The sequence below is a fragment of the Castanea sativa genome, chromosome 9, assembly GCF_040712315.1.
Source record: "Castanea sativa cultivar Marrone di Chiusa Pesio chromosome 9, ASM4071231v1".
NCBI classification, from domain to species: Eukaryota; Viridiplantae; Streptophyta; class Magnoliopsida; order Fagales; family Fagaceae; genus Castanea; species Castanea sativa.
In genome coordinates this window covers 27,802,959-27,821,424 of record NC_134021.1, presented here as the reverse complement: position 1 = coordinate 27,821,424, position 18,466 = coordinate 27,802,959, and the positions used below count along the sequence as shown (strand labels likewise).

General features: G+C 40.7%; 1 protein-coding gene across 2 annotated transcripts; it reads right to left on the bottom strand.

Annotated features, from left to right (window-relative positions):
* Positions 1-428: 428 nt before the first annotated feature.
* LOC142611433 (transcription factor bHLH48-like) lies at positions 429-5,839 on the bottom strand. Of its 2 annotated transcripts, none has more exons than XM_075783551.1 (8): positions 5,609-5,839; positions 5,035-5,520; positions 4,834-4,953; positions 4,667-4,732; positions 3,343-3,411; positions 2,700-2,771; positions 1,596-1,803; positions 429-900 (listed from the first exon to the last, which is right to left on the bottom strand). In XM_075783551.1, exons 2-8 carry the CDS (start codon positions 5,512-5,514, stop codon positions 863-865), a joined length of 1,053 nt encoding a protein of 350 aa, XP_075639666.1. In that variant the 5' UTR covers positions 5,515-5,520; positions 5,609-5,839; the 3' UTR covers positions 429-862. The 2 variants fall into 2 exon arrangements, with proteins under 2 accessions (XP_075639666.1, XP_075639665.1); XM_075783550.1 differs by having other exon boundaries at positions 5,035-5,529; positions 5,609-5,828.
* Between the last annotated feature and the right edge of the window lie 12,627 nt (positions 5,840-18,466).

The window sequence follows — 18,466 nt, the reverse complement described above, 5'->3', positions numbered from 1 at the left end:
AATAATAATAATAATAATAATGTTTGGCTCCAAATACATTTGGAGTTGTCTTGCTCCAAGTTAGCTTCTATGTAACAGCTGAAGAGTTCATCAATATATAATTTTGGTCACATGAATTTTATAATGAAAAGTGACATGTTTAAAACTTTAAATAATACATCTAGATATATACTCTCAAAATTTGCCATATAATGAGTTAAAAATGATAACTCCAAACATATTTGAAATCAAACTTTATCCAAAAAAATATTTTCTTCAACTAATATGTAAGGGAAACGAGAATGAACCCAGTTGTTTAGTTTATAATCCCACATAGTGTCAGATCACAGAACCCAGGACAGGAAAATCACGGACTTAAGACAAGTTTGGCATGCTATGATGCACATTGAGATTCATACGGGGAATTCGTGTAAAAGAAACGAAGGAGAAGAGCCAGAAAAGATGCTCATGATCTAAATAGCCTGTGCTTAGCGCAAGGCTTGTCTTCATAATAAATGCAGATACGTTGACACCAGACAAATGAAGAAAGAAGCTGACTTCCATAATAGTTAAGCGGAAGTTTGTTCAATGGTTTACAACAGTAATTAACCAATCATCTTAAAACCAAGTATTAGATTGAGTGATCCTCAAAGTTAGAATATAAAGTAAGATATAAATAATATATAAGAATAACATTTCCGAAAATTTATCATCCTCTCTAGCAGAGGGAAATCTGGGTTTCCAACTGACTGACAAATAGAAGACATGAAAACCCATGTGGTGAACCGTGAATGTTGATGCCTTCCCTCTACTTCTTGCTAAACTGCTAATACTATATGGATATATACACTACTAGCTACTGGTACAACTTCACTATGACTTTTCACAGCTCCATCTTCAACTGATTTGAGTGCAGAGACGCTGCAACATATAAATTTTATGTTAAAATAATGCCAGGGGAGAAAAGAAAACAATATAATATTTAAACTTCTCTTCTTGCAAAATGAAACCCAGAATATGCTTCCAACTTCATCTTACGAAATGATGCACCACTAAGGGTGATAACTAATAATGATCCTTAGTTTGGTGACAGACTTATTTGGCTGTCATATAAAATGATGCAGCACTTACGGTTTAAGAATATGATGAGGAAGCAAAGACAATCAAGAATCTAAAAATCAAATGTTCTTCTCTATTATCCATTTCTCTACTCCAAATAAAGGATGAGTACGTAGCTTTTTTGTTATGGAATCAATGTTTTAAAATGTTAACGAAATCATCAGTACAATGCTTCCATATAATCCTCACTTTCATAACTGCTAGAAAGAATTATTCTATGCAATAAAATTTCCATACGACTGTGATACCGAGAATAGATGTAATGACCCACTTTCAAGTGATCAAGTGGTTGGCATTTACTAAAACATACTTTAAGCACCAACATGTACTATTTGAGAGGGAAGGATAGCAGACTATCTCTCAAATTTTTTTCTTCATTAATAAATAACCCTAGAATTTCTCATTAGAATCCTGTTGCTAATGGCTGTTGAAAAAGTTTTAATGATGTCAGTTTAGGAGGGGTGATATGCAGCCTCATTATGCTGAACCTAATCTACCTGAATTTGCCGAGGAGTCATAACTCAAAAGTGAGTTCTCTGGAGTAATGAAGATATGGTTTTCTTCTTCCCTTCCCCAAAGTGGTTGGTGAAGTGCATCAAAATTCCATTGCTGTTGAAAGTTCTGTCTGTTTCCAGTGAATGGGTTTTCTGGCCACATTGAAGGAGAAACCATGCTGGGGATGTTACTGTCGATTAAAGGTCCACCCTGGAGAAGAGAAACTATTAGTGATATATAATGAGGATAAAGCTCCAACGTTAAACTAAGGGAGGATTTGCTCCATAAATTTACGAACTTGGTTGAAGTAAGTGAATCAAAATACTCTTAAGCTAACCAAGGAAAACTGGAGACCCTATAATATGTTAACTATAACGAGGTTCATCAGCACTAAATATTATCCGATGATCCACAACAAAGCCTCTAGGACTTGTACAATGCCAATCACATCATGCCAACCATTCAACTCAAGAGTATTCACTATTCAGGGATTTCAGTAGTAAAGGGGTAAGCTGGTGATACTACTTTTATACATTTCAATCAGTGACTACGCAGTTCCTTAGTTGGTGTGGCGTGAATGATGAGTTATGAGTACAAGAAAATTTTAATTTTTATGGCATGTGTACACACAAATTTCTTTGTCCATATAATGATATGATTAAACTACATAAATTGCAGTCTACCCACCATAACTGTGTTAACCTTTAAGTTCGGATCCACTGTTACAGGAATTCACTAAAATAATGACAGCAAATTTTCTCAAAAAAAAGAAGACAGCGGATAAAGAAACTTAAATTGGCTAATGGTAACTGCTTGTGATCAATCACATTCTAATGAACAGTGAAAGATATGAATGGAGAAAGATAGGATATAGAATAGGTGGTCCAATTCTGACAAACTGTCCTGGCACATAATAATGGTGGAAGCAACCAATTAAGATCTTGGGTGGGTCTATAATGAGCCAAATATGAATTAAAATATGTTTATATCCTAACTCACCTACTAGATAAAGTGTGCACTCATTGCCAAACCACATAATTTTTTATTTTCACCAAAAAGTCAAAAATTAAAAAGGGTGATAAAGATAAAGAAGTTTGCACACTTACTTCCGTAGCAAATACACTGTCAAAGTTAAAATCAATTCTCGGGTTCACTGCTGCAAGCCTCATTGATAACAACTGAAACCAAAGAATTATTCAATCAGAAGATCAAACCAGTACAGGATAATCCAAGCATTACTACCATACAATTTTAACACCATTTGTATGGAGTAAAAATAACTAAAATATGGAGTTTAAATTCAAACTTATATGGAGTTTAAATTCATTTCACAAGCTTTGTTTCACTGTTCATGTGCCTCCTGAACACCAAGTTGACGAAGAAAAAGATATGTATTTAATCTAATTTAATAACTAAAGTGGACATAAAGAACTAAAATATGCACATATATTCAAGTCAGTCTGAATTTCCAAGCCTCATAAATCCATAAGGAGATGACTGAAAAACCCACCAATTTATATAACCCACCTAACTAATTAAGTAGCAAATATTATCCGTTTCAAGACATCTCAATATCTCTCTCCTCTTCTTTTACATTTTTTTCCTTTTTTTTTTTTTTTTTTTGGTGGGGGAGCTATTCCTCATTTAAACCTTATCACGAAATTGCTCCAACAAAGTTCATTTCAAGCTTAAACCTTCTCACACAATTGTTAAAACTATATCTTAGTGTATGGGATGCATAAATCCAACCTCAACTTGACGTTGTAGCGACTGTACATGGTTGATAATTTCATCCAGAACCAATGCTGTACCTGAAATCTGCATAGAAAATATTTTTGTAGTAAGTAACTTTCTAAAAGGAAAGCATGGAAATTTCAAAGAAAATCTAGCTGATTTTTCAACCATCCAGTGTGTTAGCAAACTTTGAGTCAGTTCATGGATGGAGCAGCAAGGAAAGACTCAAGTTCCTGCTATGCCTATCACCAGTTAAAACAAAGCATGAAGGTGTGGATTTGGTTTATGTTTGAACTCAATAAAATAAATTTGCATATGGGACTATCACATCACATCTCTCCATTTAGTTAGGCCTAGGCTTTTGGTACATACATGATACGTTTGTAAATGGATATTGTTCTTTTGTCACCCCTTTTTTCGTTATCAGATTGAGGATGGATACCAAACTGGTAAGAGGTGATTGTACCGTGCACCTCACAAGTAAATCAAACTTTCCCCTGTATATGGGACCCACATACATTTTTATAAAATAATTTATATTTAAAAAAATGTCCAACTTCCTGTCTCCCCTCCCCGGTGGCCGGTGCTTCAAAAGCAGCTTCCAGCTATAGCATATTCGCCTGGCTAAAATTCCACAGCCTAACCCATGAGGGGTATTTTCGTCATTACGAAGATTGTAACTAGAATCTTTTAGTACCCGGCCCGACCCAAATAATTTTTGTGAGATTTGCGATAAATGTCAAAGTCACAGAAAAAAATGAAATGGAAATTGTAACCAAATGAATTGAATAATTTTTTTAATGCAATGACAAAATTAACCTCTGATATGGACTTTTAACCAACCGCCTGAAGTGGAGTTACGAGAATACCACTTTTGACACCGCCCACTTGTCACTTTTCTTGGTACAAAAGTAACCACTTTACCTTTGTGAAAAGGTGACAATGACATACCGGTAACTAAGCCGCGGTCAATTGTCAACAAAATTTTTATAAAAAAAAAATGAAACATTGATGTCATTTTAACATTACATGAATAAAAAATAATAAAAAAACCACTTGATGTTTGAGCTTAAAATTTTAAAAAATTATTCAATTTTTTTGCACAAGTTTCTCTGCACCTTTGTATTTTTTCCCCTTAAGTCATACTAACGTAACATAATCGAACTTTTTAGAGACAATTCGGACACATTAGAAAAAGAGACACTCATCAAGTCATAACAGAATCAAATGATTAACCAACCAAACCAAATAAGAGTGATTAAGACCAGAACTAATTAACTAAACTTCCTTAATGCATATTCCAATAAAATAATAATAAAAAAATAAAAATAAAACAAACCTTACTGCACCCGGGGACCAGTTCCTGAAGAAGCTTCATCCGAGCATTAATCTTCTCTCTCCTCGCCTTTCCAAAATTTTAATTAACAAAAATAAGTACTTGATTTGATTAAATAGTATTCTATGATTGATTAATTAAGATTCAAAGAGAATAATAGTAATACTAACTCGCTCTGCTAAGCTATGGCTATCCGTAGCTTGACCACGACGAGCTCTGACGTGGACGTAAGGAAGCTTCTCTGCATCTTCACAGCTCTCGTTCTTGCTTTTTTTGGCACTGTCTTTGCCCTAATTTCAATTTTTTCCCCAAATTAGACTTAGTTTCACACTAAAATTACCAAAAAGCCATTACCGGAGATTTATTTTTACCTTCTTCTCGCGCTCCTTTCTCTTCGCCAACTTCTGAGTCTTGTTTGATGAGTCAGGGTTTGAATCGGTCTCGGCTGGTTCGGTCTTTACTTTGTCCAAATTCGCGCTTGAATTCGACGGTACTGAGCTGGTTTCCGGCGAGATCTCGGCGGCGGCAAAGACGGAGAACTTGGCGGCGCGTTCGATTAGGGCTTTGTTGGAAGGGAAGGTGAGATTGCCGTTGGTGAAGGAGGAGGAGGAGGAGTAGGGTTTGTGTTCGTCGCCTCCACCGGCAGCGGAGTGAGGCGAGCTGTGGAGGAGCTGCATGGCCTGAGTCGCCGGGAGCTCCAGAAGCGCCGTGAAGGAGCTCGCGTTCTCTGGCGGCACGGTCATGAGCCGCTGGATTTCGTCGCGGAATTGGAAAGATTCGAGTCCGGTTTCCTCGGGTTCGGGTCGGGTTGGGCAGGATCCGGGCACATAGCTTGCTGAATTTGGCTCCATTGAGAGCTGCAATCACTTGAAATTTCAATCAAACACTTCAGTAATTGAATAAAAGTTTCCAAATTGAGAAATTTTAGGGCCTAATTAATCTCACTATTACTATATGTTGTTGTATGAGGGAAATGGAGTTCAAGAGAGAATGAGGAAAGGAGCGTTGAAATGTTGCTTTATATATAATAGTAGTAGTAGTAGCAGCAGTAGCATATGAGGGACAGGTGCTTCAATGGCGGTCAATCAGTTTCTTTCTTTCTGAGTGTTTTTTTTTTTTTTTCCTGTGTCTGGCTCTGAGAGATTACTTCTCAGCCATTTGAAGTATTGCGAAAGCAACGTTGCTTCGGGTCCCCAGAGCTTACTTATAACCAAGGCTCTTTTCCTTTTCCGTTTTCTTTTCATTTCTTTCTTTTTTATTTTATTTTTTTTTTATCCCCCTCAGGAGTAGAGAAAAATTCCATGTACGGTTCTAATTGTACAGTTTGCTCTGAAATGAATTGAAGACTTTTTATTTATTTTTTTATTTATTTTTCCTAACAAGAAATCTTAAAAGTTTTTTGTTGACTTGGGATAATATGTGACAAAAAAAGGGGACACATCTCTCTGCCCAGACACATGTCTATTTCTACTTTTTTTTTTTTTTTTCCTCAATAGAATTATTAAATCAACAATAAACAAAACACATAAAAGTAGTTTTTAAATTACACACCAGTCGTATGTTATAAATAAAGTTTCTGATACTTATTTAAACATTGAAATATTCTAAAACTTGTTATCCAAGAAAAAAGTGAGATGGGTGTTAAAACTTAAAAAAGTAACTTCTCAATCTACTGTCGTGCTCCTATATTTGTAAAACAGAGTCAGCACATTTGTTTGTTTCTTGGAAGATGTGTCAAAGGACAATCTTACCTGATATAGCCAAAAGATAGCTACAATAAAAAACAAAGTTGGATTTATAAGGAAGAAATAGGATTTGAGTGAGATTAATCGCTAGAGTTAATGGAAAGAATGTTGCAAAGTTTCATTTGCCACAAAAGATGATATTCATAGTGTACGTGTATAATTTGTACCCAGTCCAATCACTAGATGGATTCAGACTCAAAAAGTCTTATATAATGAAATTTGTAGAGTATGGGTTTGAAATCTAGGTTAGGAATATTGGAGAGTTGATAAACAGGCTAGAATGCCGCAATCTATGCAAATAATAGATGAATATGACAAAAAACTTTCCTCGGACGTAAGCCGAGGACCACGTGTATTGTCTTTCTCTCTTTAAGCAAAAGATTACAATTGGTCTTTAAGTTTTTTGTCCCCCCCCCCCCCTCTTCATACCTCTCCTGTCCTCTTATATCCATCTTCTTCTTTTCTTTCTCTCCCACGTGTAGCACAAATTTTCCTCATAGATACTTGTCACATCCACCACCTTCTTGAAGTCTTCAAATAATAGCTGGAAGGCTGAATATTACTGTTCAGAGATTATCTCTCCATTAATGCGGCCAGGTTGGTAGATGCAGGGCCTTTAATGCGGTGGTAGCAGCTTTTTTCCTCAGATATTTCTCGCACATTCCTCCTTCTAACGAGTGCTTGGATCACGCCTTTACCCAACAGATCTTCTAGAATTCTGTCTCTAAATCCTTTAGCACGTCCCATGGCCTTTACTAGGCCCGTCCGAGGAGATACTCCTCCTCGGACAACTCCTCTGCCCCTTGTAGCGCGAACTGGCTTGTGGGTCTCGAAGACTCTAATTAAACAGACTTATACCAACAAACCATGCCTAAGGCCCAAATGTGCATTTAAGCAATTTTCCCCCCACAATAGCCCCTCAAAACTTCATTTTTCCCCCCATCCGGGGAGAGGAATGGAGTTTTGAACCAACAGCGCACCCTCCACACACTCTGCATACTGCCACATGTGTAGGGGTCCTTTCATTCCTCTAAAATCGCCCCTGACGCTTCGAAATCCGGAACACTCGCATTAATGACTGCAAGTTACGTTTTGTTCCCCACGTTCAACAGTGAGATACGCATCCAACGGTCCGGTTTCACTCTAAAAATTTGGGTAGGATAATTCTGATTCGAGGCCGCCTCCCACACGCCAAAACGCCTAGGAAACCGAAGCTCCATCCATCCTTTCAGAAATCAATCAAGTCTAAGAGTTACTCACTCTCTTTCCTCTCAAGAAGCTCGTGAAGAATCGCCTAACTATTTCCCATAAGTTCTCAACTTCCTTTACTCATTTCTCCTCGGCTTCTATCCTCGGCCACCAACTAGACCCCTCCCCTTCTCTAAACTTTCATTCTCACTCCCACCAAATGGGTAGATTTAAGTGTTTAGTAGATACCGACGCCGGTATGGAGGGTTTTCGGGCCAAATATCATATTCCCCAAGACGTAGGCTTGAGATATTGCCCAGTAGAAGCCATAGGTAACGCTAGAAGAGAGGGAGAAGTTATCATCCCCATCATCACATTCCTAGAAGGTGGGATGACCCTTCCCATGAGAAACGTAACCAGAGAATACCTACGTAACCATAGGTTATGTCCAGATCAGTGCACACCAAATGTGTTTAGAGTCTTAGGTTGTGTCGATGCTTTAAATGAACAAATGGGTCTGAAACTCACATGGCACGACGTCGTTTACATGTACAAGTGCCATAAACTTAAAGGCGTAGGATATTACCTTAAATCTAAATCTAGCATTGTTAGGCTCATATCCTGTTTTCCCAAATCCAACAAAGGCATGAAAAACGACTATCTTATCGCCTCGGGAAACTAGTCTGACGGTCCTCACTGCCTAGTCGAATGGGGAGACCCAGGTGTGACTCCATAGGAGTTAGACGCCCTAACCTATGACTTAGTCCCATCAACTTTACCGTTTTTGGTTACATTGCATATTACTACACATTTCTTTGATATTCATTGCTGATCTAACCATGCTCGTCTCCTTGGATGTTTTTCATAGATAAACAACACATACGGCCACGTCTAAGTCTTTGCAGCGTCGCGGACCTCAATCGCGTTCTTCGATCCGAAGTGTTTGTTAGCGAAGACCTACAAATGAGAGCAGCCCACTTGATATTAGGATACAACCCTTTATCAGACGATTTCTAAGAGATTGACAACGCGATCACCGCAGGAGACCAACGATGCAAAAGGATAAATATTTCACGACGAGGCTTCCTTTCTGACCACGAACTCCCAAACGATCCCTCAATCATATTGTATTCTCGCCCCATCACTGTAGCTCCTCTCTCAGCGCATTCCTAGACGACAGCCATCCGAGAAGAACCGTCATCTTCGCAACGATCGCTTGACGAGGAAATTGAACAGTTTCGCCTTGAAGAAGCTGAGAGACCTCGAGAGGATCAACTCGTCATCCTCTCGGACGAAGAGCACGTGCCTGCAGAAACTTCTGGCATAAAGGGTTTAATAATAGCACAACCCGACTCTAGCTCCGAGGAAGACGACATGTCTACTCTTAGGAAGCTAACGTCTAAGAGGGGCATAAAAGCCTCTAAAAAGGGCACGGTTGAGTCACAGACCCTTCCCCCTCTGCACCACCCCCTCCTCCCTCTGATCCTAAGATTCCCATTCCGGAGCCTAAGAAGAAGAGGAAAAACGAGGCCGATATGGAGAGGCAGAAGAAACTAAAGCAGCAACAACAACAATAGAAGGTAGGCAAAGGTAAAGGACGTGCCTCTTCAGTAGAGAGTGGAGAAAGCCGTGACCTGGCCGAGGTATGCCGCGCGCAGGCCAACTGGTCTCCGGCACTGAGGCTAGATGGGGCTCCCATTTCCTGCCAGTCCAGCATTAGGGCATTCCAGCAAGGACATGCTCATCACCTGGTCAACGCATTGGAGCAACCTCTTCTTCTACCGAAGGACATGGAAGCCCTAAACAACATAAGTCAACCACATCTCTTCCTCTCCCTGAAAAGGGACTTGGCTTTGGTGAGTATCCTCCATCATCCTCATATTATTGCTGTCAACATACTCTAGTATATAGTCGTTCGTACACACTTTAATCTTTGCTTCGATAATAGTACACTTGTTCGACACTTCTATGTAGGCCATACAAGAAGTTTTTGCTGCAGAAAAGTGGGTGGAGGATTCTAGGAAGAAGGCTACGGCTGAATTCGAAGTCAAAATGGAGACCGAGAAGGCGTTAGGCCAAGCTCTAGCGGAGAATGAGAATCTGACCAAGTAATTGGCAGATGAAAAAAAGGGGAGAAATGGTGCCGAGGCTAGCCTTAAGATGACTAGAACTCAAGTGGAAGGGCAGTGCAAACTCCTACGCCAAAAGGATGAGGACCTGTCCAAAGCTCAGCAAGAAAATTTCGATTTAAAGAAGGAGCTTGCTCAAGCGAATGAGGAGGTTCGTGCCCTCAAGGAAAGCATGGAGGCTGTCAAGAAGGTTGCCTACAATAAAGGGGTGGAGGCAACAGAAGATCGACTGACAGAGGAGTTGGCTGAGCTATGTAGAGAATATTGCCAACAAGTATGGGCAGAAGCTCTGAATGTGGCAGGAATTCCTACCACCTCTGAATTGAGGAAGCCCGAGAACATTTGGATCCTTCGGGACATTCAAGTGATCGAGGAACTTCCTCCTGCCACATCTGCCCCCGAGATAGCGCCTACTACACAGCCGTCCATGATTCAAGAACCCACCCCAATTCCTAAGGAACCTGCTTGTTCTGATAAAGAGAAGGAGCAGGGTGGGGAAGCCGAGAAGCTTACGGGCACGGACGCCGAGCCCAACATTCCTCCACAAGCGGCAAAAGACAAAGGAAAACAAATCCAAACCTTTTTCGAGGTGGAGCTCAAACAAACAGAGGAGGACAACAAAGCAAAAGGGGGTGCCAACACGTCCAAGCAAGACCCCTCCACCAAAGCTTGAGGCCTAGACCAGTTAGGACCCCTTTCCATATGTAATGAGTTTTTTGTATCGGAACTTTTACTTTAACCTTCTTATTTCTGAATTTTCATTCCGATGTATTTCTTGACAGAATCAACGAGCAATTTGAAAGGTTGTTTTTTCAATTGATTTCCAATTTCCAATAGTAACATGCTAATTTCTTTTATCTTACTGTAAATTACATGCATAGATGATAATATCTAAAATTCGACAACACATAATCTAAAACTTAACTCGACACTTAGTTCAAGACATAAAGCAAAGTGTCAACTTACCATGGTTTATCAATACGTCATTTCGCATTGAGGCATGCAACAACATGACTTGATTTTTATTTGATGTTTAACATAATGAACCGAAATTTTAATTTTCCTAAAGTGGAAGGTCCGAAGACCCGACGTAACTAAGATTCTATTTAACATTCAATAAGATACCAATTTCCACAAGGTACGTGGTCTGAGGACCAAACATGACCAAGTTTATGTTTGATACTTACAATAGATAGATCGAAATGTTAATTTTTCCAAAGTAGAAGGTCCGAGGACGACATAACTAAGGTTCTATTTAACATTCAATAAGATACCAATTTCCACAAGGTACATGGTCCGAGGACCAAATATGACCAAGTTTCTGTTTGATACTTACAATAAATAGATCGAAATGTTAATTTTCTCAGAGTAGAAGGTCCGAGGACCCAACATAACTAAGGTTCTGTTTAACATTCAATAAGATACCAATTTCCACAAGGTACGTGGTCCGAGGACCAAACATGACCAAGTTTCTGTTTGATACTTACAATAAATAGATCGAAATGTTAATTTTCCCAGAGTAGAAGGTCCGAGGACCTGACATAACTAAGGTTCTGTTTAACATTCAATAAGATACCAATTTCCACAATGTACGTGGTCCGAAGACCAAACATGACCAAGTTTTTGTTTGATACTTACAATAAATAGATCGAAATGTTAATTTTCCCAGAGTAGAAGGTCCGAGGACCCGACATAACTAAGGTTTTGTTTAACATTCAATAAGATACCAATTTCCACAAGGTACGTGGTCCGAGGACCAAACATGACCAAGTTTCTGTTTGATACTTACAATAAATAGGTCGAAATAACGAATCAAAAATGTTACATAATGATAATTGAGAAACAAAAAGTGCTTTTCATTAATAGTTACATAACGTTGCATAATGTTACATAACGAATCAAAAAGTGCTTTTCATTAATAGTAATACTTTCGGAGGTTATTTACATTCCAAGAGCGTTGTACAATTTTTTCATCTAGATCGGCTAAACGATATGACCCTATGCCCACTACAGAAATAATTCGGTATGGTCCTTTCCAAGTTGGTGCTAACTTTCCCCACGCTGGATTCTTGGAAGTACCCATTACTTTCCTTAAGACCAAATCCCCAGGCACTAGTGGCCTTAGTTTCACATGAGCATCATATCCTCGTTTGAGTTTCTGCTGATAATAAGCCAGTTGGACCATGGCGGCCTCTCGCTGTTCCTCAACCAAATCCAGGCTTTTCTCCAGGAGGCCATCGTTATTTTTCGGGTTGAAAGAACTCGTCCTTAATGTGGGAAACCCAGATTCCAAAGGTATCACCGTCTCAGCCCCGTAAGTCATGGAGAAGGGTGTTTCTCCAGTGGATCTTCGCTGCGTAATCCGATATGTCCAAAAAACGTGTGAAAATTCCTCTACCCATCTACCCTTTGCGTCATCCAGCCTCTTCTTAAGTCCATTGACTATAACTTTGTTAACGGCCTCGGCCTGACCATTTCCCTGAGGATAAGCTGGAGTGGAGTATCTATTTGTGATACCTAAGTCATTACAATATTTCCTGAAAGCTTTACTATCAAATTGCACGCCATTATCTGAAATACGTGTGTGAGGTACCTTAAATCTAGTGATAATGTTCTTCTAGATAAATTTCTTGGTGTCCACATCCCTAATATTTGATAAAGGCTCAGCTTCAACCCACTTGATGAAGTAATCAGTCCCCACGAGTAGCCACCTTTTGTTTCCCACGACCCTCGGAAAAGGCCCAACTATATCCAGTCCCCATTGAGTGAATGACCAAGGACTAGGCAAAGTATTAAAGACACCACCAGGCTGATGAATATTGGGAGCAAACCTCTGGCATTGGTCACATTTTCTTGCGTAGTCTTGAGCTTCTCTCTGCATATTGGGCCACCAATATCCCTGAGTCAGAGCTCTATGGGCTAAGGATCTCCCCCCAGTGTGACTTCCATAAATTCCCTCGTGCAATTCTTCCAAAAGTGCCTCCGTCGCTTCAGCGTGTACACATAGCAGGTATGGTCTGAAAAAAGAGCATTTATACAACTTCTGATCCTCAGACAACCAGAATCGAGGTGCCTTTTGACAAATTTTATCTACTTCAGACTTCTCCTCGGGCGGAACATCGCTTTTTAGAAAAGAAACTACGGGGTCCATCCAGCTAGGTCCGAACCTTATCAGATGGATACGGACGACACTTGCGGTGGTTAAAGCCGGTTTGAGCAAGTCTTCGACGAGGATAATCCTAGGCAAACATTGAGTTGAAGACGTCACCAAAGTGGCCAACGAGTCTGCATGCGTGTTTCCATTTCTAGAAACATGCGTAAGGATGAAAGAATCAAACTTGGATTGTAAACATTTGACCTTAGTCAGGTATTCTTGCATTCTCGGATCCCTAGCCTCTATAGTTCCCAGCACTTGGCCCACGACTAACTGAGAATCCGAGGATATATGAACTGACTTTCCCCCCATTCTCTAAACCATATCCATACCGACTAAGATAGCTTCGTACTCAGCCTTATTATTAGTGGCCGAGAACGCTAATCTCAAGGATTTCTCAAAGGTAATTCCCTCAGGGGATACCAAGACAAGTCCAACGCCTGATCCTCTCTGATTTGCTGCCCCATCAACATACACTTACCAAATTAGAGGCCCTTTGCATGTGATCATGCCAATTGATTTTTCATCCATGTGCAATTCCTTTGTAGTTTCTTCTAACGATGGTTCGGCGAACTCTGCCACCAAATCAGTGAGGACCTGGCCCTTCACAGAGGTGCGCGGCATATATTTGATATCGAAGGCTCCTAGAATAGTTCCCCACTTGGCTACCCTCCCCGAGTAGTCAGCACATCGCAATACTGACTTGAGAGGAAGTTGAGTCAAAACCATGACGGTGTGGGATTGAAAGTAGTGAGGAAGCTTTTGTGTAGCATGGACTACGGCCAGAATTGCCTTCTCCAAAGGCAAATAACGCACCTCAGCTTCATTCAAAGATTTGCTAACATAATAAACCGGTCTTTGTACTCTACCGTCGTCCCTTATCAGAACCAAGCTGACTGCATGGATAGCTACAACTAGGTATGCAAATAGGATCTCATTGACCTCTGACCGAGACATGATGGGTGGCCAGGAAAGATATTCCTTAAGTTATTGAAAAGTTAAAGTGCACTCCTTGGACCATTGGAATCCTTTCCACTTATTTAACAATTGGAAAAAAGGTCTACACCTATCAGCGAACCGAGAGATAAACCTGTTGAGAGTAGCAGTCATCCCGGTCAATTTCTGAACTTCCTAGGGATTCCGAGGTGGTTGCAAGCCCTGAATGGCTTTGACCTGTGCCGAATTTACCTCTATTCCTCTATGAGTCACCATGTAGCCTAGGAACTTTCCAGAGCCCACCCCAAAAGAGTACTTAGAGGTGTTAAGATGCAGCTTATACTTCCTAAGTGTTTGAAAGGTGTCGTCCAAATGTTTCACATGCATAGGTACTGTCTTACTCTTTACTACCATATCATCCACATATACCTCAATAGTCTTCCCAAGTTGTGACTCGAACATCCTAGTCATCATCCTTTGGTAAGTAGCCCCTGCATTTTTCAGACCGAATGGCATCACTTTATAGTGATAATTTCCCGTAAGAGTAATGAAGGCAGTCTTCTCCTGATCACCCAACACCAAAGGTATTTGGTGATAACCTTGAAAGGCATCTAAAAAACTCATCCGAGGATGTCCAACCGTGGCATCCATTAGCTGATCGATGCGAGGCATCGGGAACGAGTCTTTTGGGTAGGCTTTGTTCAGGTCTGTGAAGTCCACACATACTCTCCACTTTCCGCTTTTCTTTTTTACTACGATAGTGTGCGCTAACCATTCTGGGTAGAAAACTTCTTTAATAGCCCCAGCCTTTTTGAGCTTGAGCACCTCTTCCTTGACGGCCTCGTCATGTTCTTTCGAAGAACGCTAAGGTGGTTGCCTCTTGGGAATAACGGCAGGATTGACATTCAAATGATGGCAAATGAAACTTAGGTCAACCCCCAAAGCCTCGTAGGGATCCCATGCAAAAACATCGATATTGTTTTTCAAAAACATCACTAATTCCATCTTATCTTGATGTGGTAGCCGTATCCCAACTTGGAAGAACCTTTCGGGGTCATCATTTATGAGAAATCTTTCCAAATCTTCACACGTGGCCTCCTCTGCTGTCACCACAATGAGCGCATCTAGAGTTGTTAATTGCTATAAGTCTTCCACAGCCGAGGTCGAGGATTCTAATTCGACTTGATGTAGCACTACAGCCGATATGCATTGCCTTGCTATTGATTGGCTCCCAATAATTTCTTCAAGCAATCCACCCGAGGAAAATTTCACTTTAAATGTAAAGTCGAGGATACAACACCCAAAACATGCAGCCAAGGCCTTGTGACGATGACCGTGTATGGAGAATATGCGTCAACCACAATGAAATCTACATCAACTATTTCCGGGCCCGACTGTACGGGCAAACGAATTTGTCCCTTTGGTATGACAGCCTTCCCTTCAAAGCTTATCAACGGCGAATCATAGGGAGTGAGATCCTCCGGCTCTAACTTAAGCCCCCTAAATAAGTTGGGGTACATAATATCCGCACCACTACCCTGATCAACCAGCACTCTCCTGATGTCATAATTCCCTATCCTCAATGTGACCACCAGGGTATTGTCATGTAGTTGAATGGTCCTAACCTTATCCTCATCAGAGAATCTCAAAATGGGAGTACTCCCTTTGATCCTCTTCGGCCTCGAACCAGACTTCTCAGCCTGAGAATGTGACATCGCCATCACTCTTGTAGGACAGGAACCAGTTCTACCAGGTGCAGCGAAGATGACACTAATCGTTCCTAAGGGCGGCCGAGATGGGTTGTTCTTCTGATTATTTGAACCCAAACGATTTCCTTGTCCGTTGGGCTGATACAGGTGTTGCTTCAATTTTCCCTCACTAACAAGCTGCTCTAAATGGTTCCAAAGTGTCCGACAATTCTCGGTAGTATGACCTAAATCCTGATGATATTGGCAAAAAAGGTTTTGATTCCATTTCCCAGGGTCCCCCGCCATCTTACTAGGCCACTTGAAATAGGGTTCCTTGCGGACTTTCTCCAGCAATTGGTGCACCGGTTCTCGGAATACGGTATTAACTACTTGAGGATTGGCTGAAGCAGATTGCCCTGAGAAATCTCTCCTCGGCTTATTGTTATGGTACCTCTCCGACCTGAAATCCCTCCTGAGGGATAACCTTCGCCTTACCCTTACCTTGTTATTGGTCTTCCTCAACCCTTTTATACTTGTCAATGCGATCCATGTGCCGATGTACACTCCGCACAAGTTTTTTAGTCAGAGATATCCTTAAGTCATGATCAGTTGGGAGGCCTACTTTAAAAGTGTTAATCGCCATCTCGTCAAAATCGCCATCGATTTCATTAAACATCTCCCAGTATCTATCAGAGTATGTTTTCAAAGTCTCACCCTCCCTCATGGCCATGGATAACAATGAGTCCAAAGGCCGAGGGACTCTGCTGCATGTGATGAATCGAGACGCGAATGCTCTAGTGAGTTCCATGAAAGAATCAACAGACCCCGACTTTAGTCCGTTAAACCATCTCATAGCAACAGGTCTCAAGCTAGAGGGAAAGACTTTGCACATCAAGGTTTCGTTCTGAGAATGTACCGCCATCCTCTGATTAAAATGGCTCACTTGTTCGACTGGGTCTGTCCTGCCATTATAGATGGTGAAGGTGGGCTGAGTGAACCGCCGTGGGAGCCTTCCCTTCTCGATCCTGCGTGAGAAGGGTGACTTGGAGAGTTGGTGCAACGCCTGGCTCATAGCATCGTTTCCCAAGCCCCTAGAGGGAAACTTCTTATAACTACGACCTGGTAGCTCACCCTTCTCCTAAGAGAAGGTTTCGCTAGGGGGAGTCCTGGACCTTAGACTGTAACTGCTTCCCTAGGACCCCCTAGAGGAAGGATTGGATGGAGGTGAAGCCCGCCTTCGTCTAACATGGTGTAGCTTTTTCTTAAGGTGGTCAATCTCTCTCTGCATGGCCTTGGCATCATCCTTATGGGTGGCCCTGCTTCCACCACGCGAATGGCTTGCATCAGGGTGTACTGTATGCACACTTCCCTCTCGATCCCTCTGACGCTCAAGACGCTCAAAATGATCTTCGCGTTGGGACCCCTGAGACTCTGTATGATGCAAACCTAAGCCTACCATGATGTTCCAATTCCTTCAACACTAGATTCCCACAGATGGCGCCAATTGTACGGGCACAATTTGTACCCGGTCCAATCACTAGATGGACCCAAGCCCAAAGAGTCTTATACAATGAAATTTGTAGAGTATGGGTTTGAAATCTAGGTTAGGGATATTGGAGAGTTGATAAACAGGCTAGAATGCCGCAATCTATGCAAATAATAGATGAATATGACAAAAAACTTTCCTCGGACGTAAGCCGGGGACCACGTGTATTTCCTTTCTCTCTTTAAGCAAAAGATTACAATTGGTCTTCAAGTTTTTCGTCCCCCTCCCCCTTCTTCATACCTCTCCTGTCCTCTTATATCCATCTTCTTCTTTTCTTTCTCTCCCACGTGCAGCATAGATTTTCCTCATAGATACTTGTCCCATCCACCACCTTCTTGAAGTCTTCAAATAATAGCTAGAAGGCTGAATATTACTGTTCAGAGGTCATCTCTCCATTAATGAGGCCAGGGAGGTAGATGCAAGGCCTTTAATGCGGTGGTAGCAGCTTTTTTCCTCAGATATTTCTCGCACGTTCCTCCTTCTAACGAGTTCTTGGATCACGCCTTTACCCAACAGATCTTCTAGAATTTTGTCTCTAAATCCTTTAGCACGTCCCATGGCCTTTACTGGACCCGTCCGAGGAGATACTCCTCCTCGGACAACTCCTCTGCCCCTTGTAGTGCGAACTGGCCTGTGGGCCTTGAAGACTCTGATTGAACAAACTTATACCAACAAACCAGGCCCAAGGCCCAAATGTTCATTTAAGCAATTTTGCCCCCCACACATAGCGTACGAACCTAAAGACTACAAATGACTCCTAAATTAGACTCCCATAAGGCCATGAAAACCTTTGGTGCTACCATCTCACATGAATTTTTTTATATGAGAATTATTTTTCAATTGTTTTTCCATTACTTAATTGCATACTTAATGGCCATTGTTTTTTTGGAATTGGACAAAAGACCTAAAATTGAATAAATATGGAATTTAGAGGATTCAATTGAATGAAAGTTAAGTTAAAGGATTGAAATGAATTTCAGTCAAACGTAGAAGATAGATTTTACATTTTAACCTCAATTGTACAAAAGGTGAGTTGGGGGAGGGGAATCCATAAAAACAAAACTTTGAATCCCATTTTAAGAGGCTTTTGATTAGAAAAAAAAGAACTGTAACATGTTAACTAATTTTTTAAGAATAGAGAAAAATTGGCATGTATGGTTCTAAATGTATAGTTTTTTTTAATTGAAGACTTAAAAAAGAAGAAGAAGAAGATATTCTCATATATTCTGATGTTTTTCTTTAATAACACAATTTTTTTCATGACCAAATTACATTTAAGTTTATGACAATTGATGATCTCCTTGTAATCGTCAGATAATTTATATAATTCATCATATGTTTATTTTATTTAGTTGGTCACATTCATTTCAACTTAACTTTTATACTTAATGTCTATTTGGCTTAGCTTACTTTGTTA

What these genes read in the sequence shown, in the direction of transcription:
- LOC142611433 (XM_075783551.1), bottom strand. Translation starts at nt 5,514, where the DNA reads ATGGAGCCAAATTCAGCAAGCTATGTGCCCGGATCCTGCCCAACCCGA. An exon ending in ACAGTGTATTTGCTACGGAA is followed by an intron (nt 1,804 to 2,699) that starts GTAAGTGTGCAA and finishes TCTCTTCTCCAG; the next exon opens with GGTGGACCTTTAATCGACAG. An exon ending in TGACTCCTCGGCAAATTCAG is followed by an intron (nt 901 to 1,595) that starts GTAGATTAGGTT and finishes TATATGTTGCAG; the next exon opens with CGTCTCTGCACTCAAATCAG.